Below are 21,632 nucleotides of genomic sequence, written 5' to 3'. Positions count from 1 at the left end.
CCATCGTATAAGAACTGTATGAATACTTGTCTACCTATGTATACATATATAGAATAATCTTGAGGATATATACCAAAAGGATAACAACAGTTGTTTCCAGGTGGTGAAATTTCAGATGATATTGATTTTCTGTCTTATTGTTTTCCATTAATGCCTTCTGAATCTTTGCTATCACTATTCCTGGACAGCAGGAATAAGGTCAGCTTGATGGGCAGAGACCCCATGCTATCACAAAGAGCTCCATGCTTACAAGAGCTCATGTTTGTTTAATACTCTATTGTCACTATTTTGAAATTCTGAATAATTCATGAATAAGGGACCCCACATTTTCATTTTGCACTGGATCCTGCAGATTCTGTAGCTGGTCCTGTCAGGAGTACACTTTGCCTCTTCAGCTGTCATCCTGAAATGTGTTGTTCTGCAACCACCACCACTGTGAGAACTTGCTGTTTTCATTTTCCTTCCTTCATGCAAAAAGGAAAACTTCTGGGCAAGGAGGCTTTTGACTCATTTTTTCCACTGTCAGGAGGCTGATCAACCCTCTCCCTGGAAGAGGAAGGAAAGCTTCTAAGGACCAACTATTTTTCTTCCCGATTAGATTTTAGCTTTATACTCTCTCCCAGCCCCCAAATGGATGGATCACGAGTATCCCTTCCAGTATCTGCCTATACCTTACAAAATGCCAATCCTTGGGCAGCCCGGGTGGCTCAGCGGTTTAGGCCTGCCTTCGGCCCAGGGCATGATCCTGGAGACCCGGGATTGAGTCCCACGTCCGGCTCCCCGCATGGAGCCTGCTTCTCCCTCTGTCTGTGTCTCTGCCTCGCTCTCTCTGTGTCTCTCATGAATAAATAAATAAAATCTTTAAACAAAATTTTTTTTAAAAAGCCAATCCTGGCAGGGGAGAAACCTGTTCTGCTGAGTAACACAACCAATCCCAGCAACTACTCCAGCATCAAACACATATGCGTACATTACCTATGTTAAAGTCTTCAGGTATTCAGTAATGAGCCCGTGACCATAGCCATGAGATCTCCTTATAGTTTATTCCCATCAACTAAGCTTTTCATTGTCAGAAAGTTTCGTATAATCTTCTATTTGGAGATTTCACTGTGTATTCCTCCCTTTGGATATTTTGTAAAGATTTTTTTAAAAACTAGCCACTCCCCCCTTCCTAAGAAATCATGCTTTTGAAATGTTAAAATATCTTTAACCTCCTTTATCTCTACCTTTATTTCCTATTTCTTTTTTTTTAAAGATTTATTTATTCATGAGACACACGGTGGGGGGCGGGGGCAGAGACACAGGCAGAGGGAGAAGCAGGCTCCCTGCAGGAGCCCGATGCAGGACCCAATTCCGGATCCTAGGATCACGACCCAAGCCGAAGGCAGCTGCCCAACCTCTGAGTCACCCAGGTGTCCCTTGTTTCCTACTTCTAAAGCAGTATCTACTCAGAGGAAAGAGGGTCACAGTCCTATAACGACTCAATTCCCTTAAAAACAGTGATTGTGACATCTTATCAAAAGTCATGAGGTCAGGGCACCTAGGTGGCTCAGTTGGTTAAGGGTCTGCCTTTGGCTCAGGTCATGATCTCCTAGGTTGGAGCCCCACATTGGGCTTCCTGCTCAGTAGGGAGTCTGCTTCTCTCTCTCTCTCTCTCTCTCTCTCTCTCTCTCCATTTGCCCCTCATCACTGCTCGTTTTCTCTCAAAATCTTTTTTAAAAAGTTTCATGAGATCAATTTATATAACAACCACCAAATATTTTATCTGCATACTATTTAATCATTACTTCAAATAAATCCAGTTAACTACATAAGCATAGAAATCACATCTCTAAGGAATTCTTTTGGTCCAAATATCTTCTACTATTCTTTCTTACATGACAGTCAAAATTCCAGTTCTTGAGTTATCTCTGTTGTCCCATACTTATCATATAAACAAAAAACATCCAATTTTAGATATTTTCAAATACACGTAAAAGTATAGAGAACAATGCAATTAAGATCCAGGTATCTATTACTCAGCTTCAGCAATTACATTCTGCCAATCTCAATCATCACTTTTTAATTTTGTTTCTTGATTTAGAGGAAATTTTAGTGGGTTCTCACTAGGAATACAGCCAAATTCATAGTCTCACTTGAAATAAAGCTGTCACCTCAGTAGCAGTTATCTAGTTAGAATCTAATCTAAAAGCATCCACATTCCCAGATTCCCCATCTCTAACCAACCTGTTCCTCGATTCCCACCCCTGAGTTGCAACCAGCATTTGTCCCAGCTAACTGATCTAATCCTTTCTCAACTACAGGAACATAAGACAGGGAGACTTTGAGAATACATTTGTTCATCATGCTGCACAAGAGGCAAAACTGCCTTCTGACCAGTGTATCTGAGGGCAATTCCATTTCACTTCCTTATCTTCTGGAGAGATGAACAAATAACAGCATTAGAACAAAATTTATTTTTCAGATCTTTTGCTCAAAGATCTGTTTAGGGGCGCCTGGGTAGCTCAGTTGGTTGAGCTTTCTGACTCTTGGTTTCAGCTCAGGTCATGATTTCATGGATCCTGAGATTGAATGCCCCTCCCCCTGCTTGGGCTCTATGCTCAGCAGGGTGTCTGCTTAAAGGTTCTCTCCCTTTGCCCCTCCCCCCACTCATGCACACATGTGTGCATGCACTCTCTCTCTCTCAAAGAAATAATTAAAAAAAAAAGATCTGAGGGCACCTGGGTGGTTCAGTGGTTGAGCATCTGCCTTTGGCTGAGGTTGTGATCTCGGGATCCTGGGACTGAGTCCCACATCAGGCTCCCCACAGGCAGCCTGCTTCTCCCTCTGCCTCTCATGAATAAATAAGAGACAGAGAGAGAGAGAGAGAGAGAGAGAGAGAGAGAAAGAGGCAGAGACAGAGGCAGAGGGAGAAGCAGGCTCCATGCAGGGAGCTTAATGTGGGACTCAATCCCGGGACTGCAGGATCACGCCCTGGGCTGAAGGCAGATGCTCAACCGCTGAGTCACTGGGCATCCCAAATAAAATCTTTTTAAAAAATCTTTTTAAAAATTTTAAAAAACATCTGTTTAAAAGCATGCCATGTCTATGCATGAGAAAGTGGGTATTAGGCAAAGAAGACAAGAAGAGCAAAGCTTAGAGGGAATAAGATGGAGAATTAAGTTTTGGGTCATGCATGGGAAAGGAAGCAATAGTTCTGGGCTGCTTCTGACACTTGATCTCCTTTAATCTTCCCAACAACTTCAGGTATAATTGAATTCCCATTTTCCATATGAGGAAACTGAGGAAACTCAAACCTCAAAAGTCCTGTGGCTCAAGGCACCCAGTCTGTGAATGCTGAGGGAGGAATTCAATCTTATCTGACTCCAAAGCTGTGCTCCCAACTTAAGTGCTAGGGTTAGGAGCACTGAGCACTAACACAGGACATTTGTCCAGGTTCCCAAGACAATCCCTTTTGAGGCCTCAGCCTGCAAACAAATGCCACTTTGTAATGAGACTTTCTCTCTTTCTCACCAGATGGTCCCCTCAATTCATTGAAGCCTGTGGGCCTTAAATATAAAATAGGCAGATGCATCTTGATTATGATACGGCAGTTTGGTTTTAGTTGCAAGTATTATGCTTAAAATGTAAGAATGTGACTGACTTATAGCATTTTCTTTTTAAAGGATGAGTTGTTTGTGCTTGACCAGCCCAGCCCCTGGATGCCTGGCTTCTCCCCATAACAGACAGAACTACACCCAGGCAGGCCACCAAAAGCAAGAGTTCTGTAGCTATCTTCCTAGGACCAGCCTGCGCTATGCGATGTTCACCCAATCCGTACTGTGGTTGGCCCTTTGTGACCCAAAGAAGGCAGTTCATGCTCTTCCTCCCTTGGCCAGACTAGGCAAGTTGTGTTTCCTCAAGAAGTCCCCAGCTTGCTGCAATATTAACTACCCAGCTCCTTCTTCGCCATCTGCATTTACCTGACCCTGCCTGGTGGGGGGGTGTCAATCAGTATCTTTTCTTCCCCACTGAGTTAGGGGGAAAAAAGAGGTAGCTTTGAAACCTGTTTCTCTCTTACTCACACTTCATATGCCTGTTTTGTCTGTATGTAAAGGCCCACTCACCTATAGCTAGGAAAAACCCTGCTCTTATATCTAACTTTGGAACTGAGAAATCAGTCTTTATTCAGACACACATGCTTCCTCCACAAAGCATGGCAGCTGGGGTGGAGCGGAGGCAGCAGTGAGGTGGCAGGATCCAAGAGGGACAGGGAGGAAGCAACGCTGAAAGAAGAGAGAGGAGCAGTCCCCTCGGGGAAGGGAGATGTTAACATAGGGTGAAGCTGGCAGCAGTAAAGAAGATGAATTCACGATTGAGGAAAAAGGGAGGAGGGACTAAGTACCAAGCACTATGCTAGATGCTTTAAATATGCCAAGGGAGGAGGGACTGGAAATGAGAAATTTATTAATGCTATGACACTAATTCAGACAAGAAGTAACGAAGTACTTAGTAGAATGGTAGCAATTCTACTAAGAATTGAAAAGAATAAGCAAGATTCACTGTGAAGGGAGTTTCAGCCTAACTTACCAATTGATTAGGTACAAAGGTCAGGGAGAAGGAAACCAAGAGAACTTTGGGTTTTCATAAGTGACTGGGAAGATTGGGAACATTAATAGGAAAATGATTGTCAGGAGATGGACATAGGCAAGGTTGACCAATTTGGTTTTGAACCTATCTAATCTTTTAAAAAAAATTAAGATTTTATTTATTTATTTGTGAGAGAGAGAAGAGGGGCAAAGGGGAAGGGAATAATACAAATTTTCAAACATAGAGAAAAATTGAGGAAATAGGATATTGAAGTCCTATGTACATATCAATTACCTAGCTCAACAATTATCAGTTCATGGCCAATCTTGTTTCATCAATACCCTTACCTATTCCTCCTTTCCCCAACTGGATTATTTTGAAGTAAATCCCAGATACATAACACCATCCATAAACACTTCACTAAACATTTTTAAAAGATACTCAACATAGCCACATACAATTATCCTACCTAAAAAAAATTAATCATCAAATACTTCATGTGATCAGTAAGTATTCAAATTTCCTCAATGCTCTATTTATAGTTGATTGGTTGAAATTAGGATCCCCAAAAAAAGAAATTAGGATCTAGGTAAACAGACCCATTGACTGTAAGATTCTGTGTAAAACTGCCGTGTAGACATTCAAGCAGGCAACTGACATTTTGGACCCAAAACTCAATGAAGAGGTAGGGGCCAGGAATACAAATTAGAAATCATCTTCCCGGAGAGAATGATGAAGCTCTTTGAATAAATGAAGCTACTAAGTAGATATCATGGAAGGAGATTATAGCAATAAAAATGGCCCAAGGATAGAACTTTGGAGAACAAGTACCTTCGGGAAGAGAAGAAAGAGCCCTCTGGGATGGGGATGAGAGTAGTTTGAGAAAGAAGTAAGAAATTGAAAAAGAAAACAAGATAGTGATGTCACTGGAGCCAAGAAATGAAAGCATTTACACAGAGGAAGGACCACACAATTTTGCTCACTTAATGTTTTCCATCAAAAGAGTCTTGGGCTAAGACTCAGTCCCTGCTCTCTTGTGTGATTTCAGATATAAAAAACGGGTAAGGGATCCCTGGGTGGCGCAGCGGTTTGGCGCCTGCCTTTGGCCCAGGGCGCGATCCTGGAGACCCGGGATCGAGTCCCACGTCGGGCTCCTGGTGCATGGAGCCTGCTTCTCCCTCTGCCTGTGTCTCTGCCTCTCTCTCTCTCTGTATCTGTCATAAATAAATAAAATATTAAAAAAAAAAAATAAAATAAAATAAAAAAAATAAATAAATAAAAAACGGGTAAGACCAGTCCTTCCAATTAAAAGGCTGTATAAGGATCAAATGAGGATGGATGCATGTGAAGAAGGCCTTTGTTAACTGCAAAGTATTAGACAATTATGAGAGGCTATTCACTCAATAAATCTTGACTGTTTTTATTAATGTGCAAATATAACTTAACTGTTGAATGGAGGATTTAAAGTTTCTACTATCAAAAAAATGCTGAATTTTAAAGGCCATAATTCTTTAAGAGTCTCATTTTAGATAACCCTCATAAGCATCTACTGTGTGCTGGGTACTGTTCTAAACCCTCCACATACCTTAACTCATTTGATCCCCTCAAAATCTTATGAGACGGTATGCCTGGGTGGCTCAGCAGTTGAGCGTCTGCCTTCAGCCCAGAGTGTGATCCCGGAGTCCGGGGATTGAGTCCCACATCGGGCTCCCTGCATGGAGCCTGCTCCTCCCTCTGCCTGTGTCTCTGCCTCTCTCTCTCTGCGTCTTTCAGAAATAAATAAAATCTTTAAAACAAATCTTATGAGACAGGTACTATTATGAACCTTGTTTTACAGATGAGGAAGCTGAAGCTGATTGGAGTGAACTAACTTGCCCCAGGTCACACAGCTAGGAAACAGTTGAGCCAAAACTCAAGCCTAATCTTTCCTATGCCTGAACCTGACCTCTTAATCATAACACCAAAGTTCCTCTTAAAAATACGTCTTGAGGAGTTTCTAGCCCTATGGATTTTGGACTTGCCCAGACAGATCCCACAACTGAGTAAGCCAATTCATTGAAATAAATCACTATATATCTATATCAATCTATACATGTATATGCATATACACACATATATATGAGCATATATGCAAATAATATAAACATAAAAATCACCATTTATGTATGTGTGTGTATATACATATATATAGAGAGAGACAGAGAGAGACAGAGAGAAATATAGTAAAACAAAAATTTAAGGTCTTGAGGGGGTGCCTGGCTGGCTCTGTTCGTTAAGCGTCCAATTCTTGATTTCAGCTCAGGTCATGATTTCAAGGTCCTGAGATTGAGCCCTGTGTCTGGCTCTATGCTCAGCAGGAGTCAGCTTGGGATTCTCTCCCTCTCCCTCTGCCCCTTCCCCCACTCACACCTCTCCATCCCTCTCTCTCTGTAAAATAAATAAATAAATGAAATATTTTTAAAAATTATGCCTTGAGGGGCACCTGGTTGACTCAGTCCATGGAACATGCAACTCTTGATCTCAGAGTCCTGAGTTCAAGCCACACATTGGGCTTAGAGCTTAAAAAAAATTAAAAACTGGAAAAATATGCCTTGGAAAGTTAGAAGATCACCATATTATAACCCTAATGAATTACAGATCTAGGTACTAGGCATCAATACAGCTATCATCATAGAGACAACCGTTATACAGCTCCTGAAGGAAGCACACACCACGATCTATGAGGTTAATTTTGCCCCCCACTACACCCCAAACTGAATCCTAATCAAACAAAGCTTTTAGATTAGGGTTATAGTTGCCAGATTAAATTCAGGAAGCCCAATTAAAATTGCATTTCAGATAAACAACAAATAATTTTCTTAGAGTAAGTATATCCTATGCAATATTTCATATGTCTCATGCATTATATTTGGGATATACTTTTACTAAAAAGTATTCATTGTTCATCTGAAATTCTGTTTTAACTGGGTACTTTGTATTTTTATTTGCTAAATCTGGCAATCCTACTTTAGATCTAACTATCCATTTACAAGAAACACAAAGGACTGAGAAACATACTAATTTGAATACTCACTAGATGTTTGATATTAAGAAATTATCAATTTTTTAGTTGTCTAGTTGTATTGTAGATTTATTTTTAAAGAAGCTCTGATATTTTATAGATACGCATTAAAATGTTTGTGGATGAAATTATGATGTCCTGAAGGTCCTTCACAATAATTTGGAAGGGAGGGAAGTGGAAGGGGTATAGATGTAGCAAGACTGGCTTTGAACTCATGATGTTGAAGCTTCCTTAAAAGTACATGTGATTTTGGGAGATCCCTGGGTGGCTCAGCGGTTTAGCGCCTGCCTTCAGACCAGGGCATGATCCTGGAGTCCCGGGATCGAGTCCCACATCGGGCTCCCTGCATGAAGCCTACTTCTCCCTATGCCTGTGTCTCTGCCTCTCTCTCTGTGCGTGTCTCTTGTGAATAAATAAATAAAATCTTTTTCAAAAAAGTACATGTGATTTTATTATACTCTTCTATTTCTGTGTATGTTTAAAATTTCCCATAATAAAAAAGTTTTTAAAAGAAACAATATCTAGCACAGTAACTGACATACTGTAAATACTTAATATGTATCTGCTGGCAGGCAAATTTTTTTTTTAAGAAAGCTCTCAGATGGCCATCAAATGGAAAAACATTTTGGAAATGAGATTACAAGCATGAATATTCCTGAAAACACAAATGAGATTCATTTAGGGACCAAACAATACTCAAATGGAAACAATAATGGATTTGCCATTATTGGCAAATAATGGGAAATTTGTTTATTTAAGATGGGGAATTTGTTTATTTAAGATGAACAGTTGTGAAAGTCTGAGCAGAAGAGGTACATACATTACAGGTACTTAATTTGGGTAAACATAGAAGACAATTTTTACCCTCCAAAAAGATGTTATGCAGAAAACAATCCACCTTACATTTTCTTCAATATTTACTATTCCAGTGAACTGTTGTGGAAAGCCGTATTAATTTCCCAAAGGCCTTTAGACAGATTTTGAAAATCTGAGTGCTCACATGCAAGTAAATTGCCAATTACTAGAAATTTATGACTTCTCATGCTGAATAATGCATGCACCTGACAGGAGGTCTTTATCAAAAACACAGTATTCTCAGTTTTAAATGCAGTCTTGCCTTAAGCGCTGGGTACCTGAGGACAACCAAACTCAGAAGCAACCTCCTGCACAAGGTGCAGGCTAGTGTGTTTAACGAAGTGTTTAGTGTAGGAAAGTGAAATAAGCTGTTTATTTTATGCTTAATATTTCACCATAAGGATATGCTATAATTAATTCAACCATTCTCTTATTGATGGATGCTTCCCACCTTTGCCATTATAGGTAACAATGCATTTACTCTTCTACATTTACCCTTACATTCCGGTGCTTTAATTTCTGGGCGAGAGATTTTAAGAAGTGGGTTGGCTGGGCCAAGAGAATAAATCTTAATTTTAATAGATACTAATTGCATGTATTTTTAAATTAGGGCTACAATGTAGAATGGTGTAGGGGATTTTTTTTGGAGATTTTTTATTTATTCATTTGAGAGAGACAGAGAGAATGAGTGAGCATGGTGGGAAAGGTCAGAGGGAGAGGGAGAAGCAGACCCCTGGTTAGCAGGTTGCCCGATGAGGGGCTCAATCCCAGGACTCCAGTGTCGTGACCTCAGCTGAAGGCAGATACTTAAACAACTGAGCCACACAGGTGCCCCTGGAATGGTGTTTTAAAAATGCAATCAGTTGGTTAAGGGTCAGACTCTTGGTTACCACTCAGGTTGTGATCTCAGGGTCCTGCTTAAAATTCTCTTCTCCCTCTGCCCCTCCTCGTGGTGTGCTTGCTTGCACTCTCTCTCAAATAAATAAATCTTTATTTAAAAAAAAATTAAAATTGTAATTACCTAAGTAGAAGTCAATCATCTTACTAACTTCACTTCAAATGCTGGGAATTCCTGGGTGGCTCAGTGGTTTAGCGCGGCCTTCAGCCCAGGGCCTGATCCTGGAGACCTGGGATGGAGTTCCACTTCAGGATCCTTGTGTGGAGCCTGCTTCTCCCTCTGCCTGTGTCCCTGCCTCTGTGTGTGTGTGTGTCTTTCATGAATGAATGAATGAATGAATGAATAAATAAATAAATAAATAAATCTTTTTTAAAAACTCAAATGCTAAGTATATTTCAGTTCTGATTTAAGTAGAGAACTGAGTTCTTGGACAACCTCCCATTAACAGTGCCTTTGGTGTTAAAAATCCCATGACTTACTCTGTTTCAGAGCATCCTGTATCAGTACTTCCAGTTTGATATACCATCCTGTACTAGGAAGTGGCATTTTGAATTGTCACCTTGTCAATCTCTGAATTCTGAATTCCATTTCAATCTGTCCTTTCTTAGTTTTTTTGCAAGCAGAGTGGTTCTCTGCACTCCTTTAAAAATGTATTTTTTTAAGATTTATTTATTTATTTACTTTTAGAGAGAGATGGAGAGAGGGAGTGCAAGCAGGGGGAGGGGCAAAGGGAGAGGGAGAGAGTCTGCAGCAAACTCCCCAGTGAGCGGGGAGCCCAAGGAGGGACTCAATCTCACGACCCTGAGATCATGACCTGAGCTGAAACCAAGAGTCCAGCGTTCAACCAACTGAGCCACCCAGGCACCTCCAAAAAGATATTTTTATTAGTAACTTTTCCTCTTTTACTTTTTGTCCCTCTAATCTTGAAGATCCCTTTATTTGCTGTTCTTCAAAAGTAACCAATACTTGTTATAACCAGTAAAACAATGCAAGGATGTATAAAGACAAAGCTAATCATTTCCACCTCAACCTCCTAATGTAATCAATATTAATAGCCTGCTGAGTCTTCCACAACCCTCCCTGCTCATACAAACAGATCACATATATAAAATTCTGTTTACACCAAAGTATAATCTTACTGTCCACATTATTCTGCAACTTGTTTCACCCCACTTTATACATACATATATACATACACATATATACTTATATATGTGACAATGACAATATATAGTATTTAACAAAATATAGTGGAGATACTCTACAGTCTTAAGTTCCTTTCCAGTTCTAAAAATTTTTTTTTGTATTCTTTCAGAGAACATACTACCATTATAATTATTTGTAATGAATTGTTCAATGTCTTTCTTCCCTTCTAGACTGAGAACTCCATGAAGGCAGGGGCCAATTTTGTCCACCCCTGTATCACCAGAATTTAGGATAGTGCTGCCAGGACAGTAATTGCCTAAAGCCTATTTGTTCATTGTTTCAGTGCTTCCTGAAACCTTCAGTCTACCTGAACTGAGTCACTGTCAATACTCAAACATTTATCTTTCCGGATTCAGGCCTGAGAGAGTCACCACTCAATGGTATTTGGATGGAACCAGTTGGCAGTACATTTTAAATATTTGGCTAAATTTGTGTTTAGCCAAAACCCCTCACTACCACAAAAAATAAGTTTTAAACGATCACACGTTTAACAGGGAGTTCTGCACTTGTAATTAGGAAACCTGGATTCTAGTCCCACTTCCAACATTAATTACTGTGTGGCCTTTAGGAAAGTCCTTTCCTTTCCGGTCCTGGGCTCCTCATCTGTAGCTCTAACATTCATTAATTCCACAAATATGTTCTGTCTACTGCGCGCTGGCACTAGGCTAGGTGCTAGTGATACAGGGATGAATAATAACTGCCACGTTTAATGAATGCTTACTCTGTGCTTGGTCTTTTACTAACGGAATCCTATGCACTCTCTCATTTAATCTCCCATGAGTTAGCACAACCGTGTTATTTTCTGTACTTTACAAAGGAGGGAACTGAGGCATAGCGAGGTGAAGTAACTTTCCCAGCATACCAAAGGACGCGGTGAAGACAGGGTTGGATTCCAGTCAGTGGGGCTTCAGATGCCATTCCAATAACCACAGAAAATCCTTGCCCTCATACCTCGAGGAATATTTCTGGGACTTGCATTTTGATCCCAGCCCAGGAATACTGGGTGGCGCACCCTTCCCGTCGACATGAGGGTGCAGCGACGCAGGAGGCACGTTAGAGAAAACAGAGAAACGTGTCACTAGCGCTGCAAGGAGCAAGGCTCTACCTCGATCTCGCGGTTTCCACGCAAAGAAGGTGAAGAGGTGGGAGGTGTCAGCGGGTCGTACGCACGCACGCTTCTGCGGCGTCCCATTGGGTACAGGCTGGCGTGCGGGTCACGCAGGCAAGCCGGGCTTCTCTGAACTCCGCAGGAGGCGGGGAATAAGGAAGCGCGCCGTGCGTGCGGGCCCTTCCGACGTCAGCACGAGCCGGTGGCTCCGCCCCGCTGCTCGCGCCGTCGCAGCGTTCACTTCCCGGCCCTCCCCGCCTCTAGTGAAACCAACGAGAGGACACCGCCTGCATCTAGAGCAGCCCGACCGAGAGCGCAGCCGGGTGGCGCGGGAACGTGAGAGGAAAGCCGTGCGCGGCTGCGCTTTCCCACCCCTGAGCGGTTCTAGACGCGGGTGAGTGCCGGGGTGTGGGCCCGCACCCTGAGCGGACCTCTCTTGGGGGGAAGGCTTGGGCTCTGGCTCAGTCCCAGCATGCTCCACGCGGGGTACCCGGGCAGGTGCAGTAGGAGCAGTAGTTAGCGGAGGGGGGGGGGAGAGGGAGAGTCGCCTGCGTGGAGGCGTTGCCTTGGCCCCTCAGTGGGGTTTTGAGGTGACCACGGCCTCCCTCGCATTTTTGTTCTCCATTTCGTCCTCCTCCCTTTACCATACTCCACCCAGCCACCTTCACCTTTTTTTTTTTTTTTTTTTTCCACCTTCACCTTCTAAAAAGATGCCATCTCAGAAGCCACTCTGGTAGTTTTTGCCTCATTTGTGCCCGTATGCAGTTTAAGTTTCCCTCTCCTCTGCACCAAACATCCTATCATGTGCATCTCCAGTGTTATTTTTTTTTTTTTGCCCCCGCGATGGGAAAGAATCTACTCCTTAGAATAACTTATGTATATGATCCCATTGGGAAAAGTTCTGACATGCATATGCTATTCTCAAGCCAAGAGACTCGTGTGAATTAAAATATACGGGCCAGAAATAATGAAGATTGTTGTACTATGAAATGTCAAAATCCTATGGAAATTACTTTTAGAATGCATCTGATAATTGTGATATTGGGCAGAACTTGTCTTCTGTCATTTCCTTCTTAGAGCTATTTATTGACCAAGTTCTGTGAGTGACACAGGAAAAGCATCCTGCCTCTTTGCCTGCCCTATCCAGGAATTCCTCTGCCAAACTATTCCACATCTTGGCCTTCTAGTAAAAGTCAAAGTCCATTTCCTCTAGAAGAAAACCAGCGAGTGGTTTCCCTACAGCAGGATGCTGTGATGGATGCAAAATGTCAATTATAGTTAAACCCCACATTTTTTTTCATTTGTAGGAAAACAAGTTGACTCTGTAACTCATCTGTTAAATTTTCAACACTATGAGTAGAAGCACTCTTCAGATCATTATTCTGTAATAGAAAAACCATTACACTATTATCAGGAGATATGATTTCTGGCTCAGTTCTACCACTGACTGTGTGACTTTGGGTCAGTTACTTAACCTCTGTGGACCCTCTCTTTCCCTATCTGTAAAATGAGATAAATGATATTAGGTAGCTTTTAAGACTTCTTTCAACTTTAAGACACAAATGGAGAAGTCTAAGTAGCTCAGTAGAACATCCTTGTAGAGATAGGAGACTGGTAAAATCTCAACAGTTGTATTTAATGTTGACTTTTCTTTTAATTTTTTTTTAATTTCAAATTGAAATAGAAGTGTAGACTTTTTCCCTTTTTACTTCCCCAAAGAATAAGAAAATGCCTTTGGAAGAAATAAAAATGTTTATTAATGGTTCCCTGGATGTGCTTGTATTGAGTCCGTTCTCATCCAAATAATTTAACTGTTTTCATTATGGGCTTTTATTACATCAGTTAGTTGGGATACTGTATCACAAACCATTTAGTCTTAGGAACAAAAGAGTACATATTAACATGTATCAATCTCAACAAATTTGCTATAGAAAATTTGCTATAGATGTACTCAAACATCTAAGGACAGCAGCCATCAGTTAAAGCACTAGGTTGTGAACAGAAATGCCAGCACAGATACCATTGGTGATTTGCTAATGGTAGGTGATTTTATCTGTTCAATAAGATTTTGATGTAAAGTCCATTTAGATCTATACAAGTATTTAAATAATATAATGCAAACTTGTGAAATGAAATTCCTTTAAAGAGAATAATGCACTGACCACCTCTGTAACGTTGGTTTCTAGGGTTAATTTAGTACTTAGTTTATTAAATCCCCATAGATGAAGCACAAAAATGGCCTCCCAGAAAATTCTAGTGCATAGAGGTGTTGTTGTAAAATTCCAGTTTATAGAGAACAGTGATCAGATAACATTGGAAGCTAAAGATTCTTAGTCCTCTTGGTACTCTATGCAACTAACTTGATTTCAAACTTGGGAACTTTTTTTTAATGTTAAGAGCAAAATGTAAGTATATAAGGTATACCAAATCAGATCGTTAGACTAATCCTTTTCTATTAAGTATCCTAAGGATCTTTTTCTTCTTTATAGGAAAAATGCTTTCTGAAAGCAGTTCATTTTTGAAGGGTGTGATGCTCGGAAGCATTTTCTGTGCCTTGATCACTATGCTAGGACACGTAAGGATTGGTCATGGAAATAGAATGTACCACCATGAGCATCATCACCTACAAGCGCCAAATAAAGAAGATATCTTGAAAATTTCAGAGGATGAACGCATGGAGCTCAGTAAGAGCTTTCGGGTGTACTGTATCATCCTTGTAAAACCCAAAGATGTGAGTCTTTGGGCTGCAGTGAAGGAGACTTGGACCAAACACTGTGACAAAGCAGAATTCTTCAGTTCTGAAAATGTTAAAGTATTTGAGTCGATTGACATGGAAACAAATGACATGTGGCTAATGATGAGAAAAGCTTACAAATATGCTTTTGATAAATATAGAGACCAATACAACTGGTTCTTCCTTGCACGACCCACTACATTTGCTATTATTGAAAACTTAAAGTATTTTTTGTTAAAAAAGGATCCATCACAACCTTTCTATCTAGGCCACACTATAAAATCTGGAGACTTTGAATATGTGAGTGTAGATGGAGGCATTGTCTTAAGTATAGAATCAATGAAAAGACTTAACAGCCTCCTCAGTATACCTGAAAAGTGTCCTGAACAGGGAGGGATGATTTGGAAGATATCTGAAGATAAGCAGCTAGCAGTCTGCCTGAAATATGCTGGAGTGTTTGCAGAAAATGCAGAAGATTCTGAAGGAAAAGATGTATTTAATACCAAATCCGTTGGGCTTTTTATTAAAGAGGCAATGACTAATCACCCCAACCTGGTGGTAGAAGGATGCTGTTCAGATATGGCTGTTACTTTTAATGGACTGACTCCTAATCAGATGCATGTGATGATGTATGGGGTATACCGTCTTAGGGCATTTGGGCATATTTTCCACGATGCATTGGTTTTCTTACCTCCAAATGGTTCTGACAATGACTGAGAAGTGAAAGAAGAGCATATACGATCACCATATAGGACAGGTATTGTGACTATTTGTAGTAACAACTACATTTTAGTTTGGTGGCACTGGTTTAGTTGCACATTAATGTTTAATGGTACATTTTTAAATAGGGCAGGGTTTTTTTTTCCTTAAAACGCGTGAAAATTTCAAACATGTTGCGAAGAAATGTTTTAAGAATGATAATTTTGCAAATAAAAGATATATTTATAAATATATTTATGTGATAAATTCTAAATTATGAATCTTGGCACATATTTTTGCTGATCGGTTAAGAAAATTAACATGTCTTTTTAGCTTTCTAAGATATGCAAATAAAATCTCTTGTTGTGAATTTGTGAGTAAAGTAAAACTTTCAGCTCTGTGTTTCCATTACTTATAATACTGGTATATGTTCTGAGCCTCTGCAAAGTGCCCATGGATTTGCTTTCTCAAAATACACAACCAAGTAACAAAAGAAATGTTCCCAACTAATGTTAAAGTGAAAGTTGAATTCTTTCCCGGGGAGAAAAAGTGAAAATTACCTATAAAGGTTAATAACTTTCCCGGGAGCTAAAATAATGGCATTCCTCAGCATATACAAGTTCAGCGTAACTCTACTTCTCTATGCAGTGGTCACTATGAAGAATCTATATCAGTTGAGATTTCTTTACTCCTGCTGGGCAAATGAGTTCTCTGGAACTCTCCTTTCAACTTGTTTTGATAGTCTGGCAGTTTCACTTACCTGAGTAGAGTCTGCCCTGGTTTTTGTATACCTGTTCAAATTTTGAGACTTTTCCCATGCTCATAGTTGTATCATATCCGGTGGTTTGGGGTATGGAGGCCTTAACCTCACCATTCACCTTGAATTACCATACCATTTGCCTAATTTCAGTGGCTACCCAGAAGCTTTATCCAGGGGTGAATATAATAGCTCATGTGCTTATAATCGTGTGAAATAATTGGAGCTGATTTGCTCTATAACTGGGGCTGCACATGCTATATTAAAGCAGATCCATAAGTGCCCCCATAGGGTGTGAGACCATGACATTTCAGAGATCAGTATTTCCTGTAATTGGCCTCATGATGTTAATGGTCTCCCACAGATTTTGCAAACCAGAAAGGGGATTTCCTCAAGAGGGCCTCAGGCTTCAAATTATTGACCATCAATGCATAAAGCACTTTTTAGAAATTTACCTGATTTTCATTATTGGGGCTTTTGCTTAAAATGAAGCATTGTTAATTTTAAAAAATAATAAAACCTCTTTATCAAGCACCCTAACATGTGGTCTCATATGCAACTAATACAGATCAAGTCATGTTCAGTGTAAGTACAGTGATAAAAAGTATCTCCCTGAGTATGACACCCAATTTGTGTCACCTTGCCCCAACAACATATTTTAAAGAATTATGCAGTTATCACTTTCAATTATATTAGTGTATCAAGATATAATTTAATAAATATATCGGAGAATGCATTCCATTGTTTGATTTCCTGGGGGGTCCTAAGGTACAATGGCTTTTTAAACCAAATCGATGCTCTTCAGGGATGCCTGGCTGACTCAGTTGGTAGAGCATGTGACTCCTGATCTTGGAGTTGTTTGAGCCCTACACTGGGTGTAAAGACTACTTTTTTTAAGGGGCACCTGGGTGGCTCAGTCAGTTAAGCATCTGACTTCAGCTCCGGTCACGATCTCATAATCCTGGGATGGAGCCCAGTGTTGTGACCCCACTCAGTGGGGAGTCTGCTTGTTCCTCTCCCTCTACCCCTCCCCACCACTTGTGCTCTCTCTCAAAAAAATAAAATCTTAAATTGTTTAATAAACCAGATTGATTCTCAATTGTATTTTTATATACAAGTATTCCTTTATAAAATGCTACTTATCTTAATATGCTGTTTCTTTGAACTTATTTGTACCCAGTCTTATAGATAAAATATGATTCAGTGATACAGAAAATGGTACTACTGAGGTCATGATTACAGATTTGGTCACTGTGTATTCAATAGTCAAAAACTATAATCCTAACCTCATCTGTTATTGGGTAAAGAATTGCAAAGAGTAGAGGTCTAATGGAAATTGATCATGGTTGTGAATATATTTTAAATATGGCTAGGGGCTACCATAGTGGACAACACAGATCTAACCAGTTCCAGAAGTGTGAGACCCACTGGGTGAGATGTGAAAGAGAAAATTTAGGGGCGTCTGGGTGGCTCAATTAAGCAGCTGCCTTTGGCTCAGATCATGGTCCCAGGGTCTGAGGAACCCCACATCAGGCTCCCTGCTCAGTTGCGAGTCTGATTCTCCCTCTCCCTCCCCCAGCTTGTTCTCTCTCTAGCTCACTCTAATAAATAAAATCTTTAGGGATCCCTGGGTGGCGCAGCGGTTTGGAGCCTGCCTTTGGCCCAGGGCGCGATCCTGGAGATCCGGGATCGAATCCCACGTCAGGCTCCCGGTGCATGGAGCCTGCTTCTCCCTCTGCCTGTGTCTCTGCCTCTCTCTCTCTCACTGTGTGCCTATCATGAATAAATAAAAAATTAAAAAAAAAATAATAAATAAATAAATAAAATCTTTAAGAAAAATTCAGCAATGTTTGCCAACCTTCTTCCACAAAGGAGTCCCCCAAAGTTTCATTAAAAAATAATCACTCAATAATTCTATTATCATCAAGGATAAAATATTTAAAAGATAATGGGAAAATTACTTGTTTGGAAGTATGAAATGATGGTATTTATCTGGGGTCTCTACCATAATTTTTTTAAAAAAAGAAAAATCCACCTTTGGGGTGCCTAGCTGGCTCAGTCAGGAGCATGCAACTCTTGATCTTGGGGTCATGAGTTTGACCCCACATTGGGTGTGGAGATTACTTAAAACTTTAAAAAGATAAATCCAACTTTATTCGTGTGGTATCTGTATACTATAATATTCCTTGTATAAATAATTGAGTATCTGTGAGCTCAACACTAGGCCTGGTATTCTGGGGAAAGCAAAAAGAGCCCGAACACATATAATTCATATAGGGAGTCAACCACTTCATGTAAGCTCTGCATGAGCAATCAAACAAGCTATAGTTTATATTAGAATATGGTATTCCTTTTGCCTCACAAGTCCTCAACTGGATAAATACCATATATTTTAACCCACAGAATTCTCATTTCTTTGGTAGTTTTCACGGATTCCATACAAGAACGTCCGTCCACATTTGCTTACACTATTGCTTCAGCAATTTGGCAAAAGCCTTAACAGGAAGAGCAGGAGTGATGGAACAAGGTTGTCCTTAATGGGGTGGGCTTGCATTTATTTTTTTTTTTAAGATTTTGTTTATTCATGAGAGACAGAGAGAGGCGGAGACACAGGCAGAGGGAGAAGCAGACTCCCTGCCTGATACAGGACTCAATCCCAGGACTCCAGAACCACGATCTGAGCCAAAGGCAGATGCTTAACCACTGAGCCACCCAGATGCCTTGAGCTTGCATTTTTTTTTTTGCATTTTTTTAAATGAATGCTTTGATCTAGTGAGTGACTGAGAAGAGACATCCACGTAGGTAGAGTGTTGAATAAACGGGGATGTTCTAATAGAACACTAGTCCTATGTGATTTGAGGGGAAAGGGGAAAAACTGGTCCTCACTTGATGGAAGGGTGAATACTGGCAATATTCTTTTCCATATTTACCACTCTTAAGGCACTCACCACTAGAGGGAAGCTTCAAGGAACACTGCCCATTCTCCACTCCAGTGCCATCCAATAGAAATAGGTGAGCCACATGTGTTTGAAATTTTCTAGTAGCCATAGTAAAAAAGTAAAGACACAGGTGTAATTACTTTTAGTATTTTATTTTACCCAGTATATCCAAAGTATTGTCATTTCAACATGTAATCAGCAGGGAAAAAATTGTGATAGTTTACGTTATTTTTTTTTATTATTAAATCTTTGAAATCCAGTATGTATTTTAGAGTTACAGCACAGGTCTAACCAATTCCAGAAGTGTAAGACCCCCACCCCCCTACCCCAAGGCTAACATGTGAAATAGGAGAAAACTTGGAAGTTTCTTCTAAAAGTCCTATATATTGTTCTGGTTGTCTTGAATACTATGTAAATTGCAACCTGACTTTTAGCAGGCCCCAGGCCATCTCCTTGCACGAGTTTAATCACTGGACCTTCCTTCTGAAAATTAAATCACTGGATCTGGAGCAATACATAGATTAGACCCCTCAGCTTTTTTCCTTAGATTATAACTGAACCAAACTGCTCCTGTCATTAGTTTTAATATTCACTAATCCTTTCACCCATTTATGTTTTGGATATATTGATAGTCACAAAGCAGCTGCTAGCCCTGCCCTTGCACATTATACCCTATAATCTCCCCCACTTAAGTAACCCTCCCCCTTGTATCCTTTTCTAAAAAGATCCAGCAAGGGCTTCTACATGGCATAATCTTTAAATGGTCACAAATCACCTGGCTTGAAGGTGACTAATAGAAAAAGTTCAGACCTCAGGACTGAGTCCAACTTCAAAAGCTTCTCTGCATAGACCCCACTGATGAAGAGGAAAACAGGAAAACATTCCCTCAGAAGCACAAATAAGACACTGTACAAGCAGCCCATTCTTAACACATTCAAATCCTACTCGTATTTTCCCACTGTGGAACAGAGGCTTGGCCAACTTATACTCCTCTCCAATAACTCATAAATAAAGATGGTGATATGACTGGGCTGAGGTTATTTTATGAAATATGAGGGGAGACTTTCTGCAAAACAGGGTTTGCAACCAGGCAGACCTACATTCAAATCCCAATTCTGCCATTTATTAGTTATGTGTCTTCAGGAAACTTCTATAATCCCTCAGGTGCCTTATTTCCTCATTTGTAAAATGAGAATTAAAATCTACCTCACAGAATCATACTAAAGATTAAGCAAGATATTTGAAATAGAGCTTGTGCATATAGTAGGCGCTCAGGGAATGTTATTTCCCTTTCCCTCTTAGCCGTGTGAACAAGTTTAACATTTTACACAGCTAAATATGTATCAATCCTTTTTAATAAATACCTAGATGGTAAAATATTAAAATGTTGATATGAATAACAGCTGGTATTGAATATTCAAATTCATAAGGGACCTCCTTAAATTTTAGGATAACATCTGTACATTTAATCTGTGCCATGCAATAAAACAGTTCTTCCTCAAACCGCTTTTTTATAAAGTATTTTTTAAGAGAAATTCAGATGTTGCTTTTAAGAAGATTAACTTAGAACAAGTTCCCCTTTCATAGCAAATTAGACATCATTAGAGCCCAAACTGCCCAAATTGGTATGGTTTCTATCTCCTCACTTTAATCAAGATGTTTCTCTTTATATAGACAAAAACTACCGCTTAAGAGAGACTCCTGCATCCTCAGTAAATGTATCTGGGCATTTGGTAGTTCAGAGAGAATTGAGTTTGACAACACCCAGGAGCTCATGAGGCCATGTGCCTTCTCTCAGACTTCCGCATTTGGGAGCAAGAAAGGGGAATTATTTTGGAGACTTCTCTCAAAATATTTTACAAAATATAAAATTTGTACCTTGTAAGTCACAATATAAAACAAGTGTGCAAGTCTTTACTAGATTTTGGCCCCTACTATTTTTAAAACAGAATAAAGCATTGCCAGTGAAAAATATTTTCTAGTCCTGTACTTTTTGAAAGCATTTAGGAGACATATTAACTTGATGGGTTAGTGACAGCTGTTGTCCCACTAAATGAAACTGTCTGTACTCTATATTCATATACATTTCAGGTTGAACTTTCTGAAATCTAAAATGCTTACATAAGCAAACTTTAGAAATATCTTAGGCAAAAGCATCCTTTTAATCTTGGATAAATCAACTCTAAGTAACCTTCCAGAACCTACAAGGCAAAAAGGACTCTCCTTCCATCCTACTCATCCTGCCCAATCTGGTCCAGATGTTTAAGTGAACAGTGAATTTTAGCTTTACAAAATTAATTCATCTGCATTAGACCTGATGAAACCAGAATCCAGACCAAGAAGTGCATACAAAATCTTTCAGGTCATGAGAAACTAAAAATTATTGTTAAGACATCAGTATGCAGAAACAGACATCTCAAGCCCTGCTAAGAAGTAAGCAAAACTAGAAGAAAGTGTAGGGCTCCTTTTAAAAGTTATCTCAAATTTAAGATTATTCATGGGCAGTATCAATCCAACATGCAGTTTCATCACAAAATCATCTCATTGGTTTGCAAGTTTCCAAGCCTCAGGGTTTCATCATGCACCAGCATAGAAGGACAACCCCAGCATTTGGTGACAAAGACAGAGAGTGTCCACTTTTGAAATAGAAAGTGGGAAGAATAAAAACAGACTGCCGACCTCAAAAGTCTCCCCACTATGGCTTTCCCTGAAGTAAAAAGGGAACTGAATTTGATTTGTTTTCAAGGCATATGTTTGGAGAAATGGCACTTCCTCCAAGCAAGTGCTTACATGATTTACTACTTAT

The 21,632-nt window shown here is 40.0% G+C and overlaps 1 protein-coding gene across 1 annotated transcript; it reads left to right on the top strand.

The window, feature by feature from the left end:
* Positions 1 to 11,897: 11,897 nt before the first annotated feature.
* On the top strand, positions 11,898 to 16,970 carry C1GALT1C1 (C1GALT1 specific chaperone 1). Its single transcript, XM_025431208.3, has 2 exons — positions 11,898 to 12,091; positions 14,187 to 16,970. Exon 2 carries the CDS (start codon positions 14,192 to 14,194, stop codon positions 15,146 to 15,148), a length of 957 nt encoding a protein of 318 aa, XP_025286993.1. The 5' UTR covers positions 11,898 to 12,091; positions 14,187 to 14,191; the 3' UTR covers positions 15,149 to 16,970.
* The last annotated feature ends 4,662 nt before the right edge of the window (positions 16,971 to 21,632 follow it).

Source organism: Canis lupus, chromosome X, assembly GCF_003254725.2.
Source record: "Canis lupus dingo isolate Sandy chromosome X, ASM325472v2, whole genome shotgun sequence".
Lineage (NCBI taxonomy): Eukaryota > Metazoa > Chordata > Mammalia > Carnivora > Canidae > Canis > Canis lupus.
This window is presented reverse-complemented; position numbering and strand designations above follow the sequence as displayed.

Bases quoted from the DNA above. Each gene is read 5' to 3' on its own strand.
- C1GALT1C1 (XM_025431208.3), top strand. From the start codon at position 14,192: ATGCTTTCTGAAAGCAGTTCATTTTTGAAGGGTGTGATGCTCGGAAGC.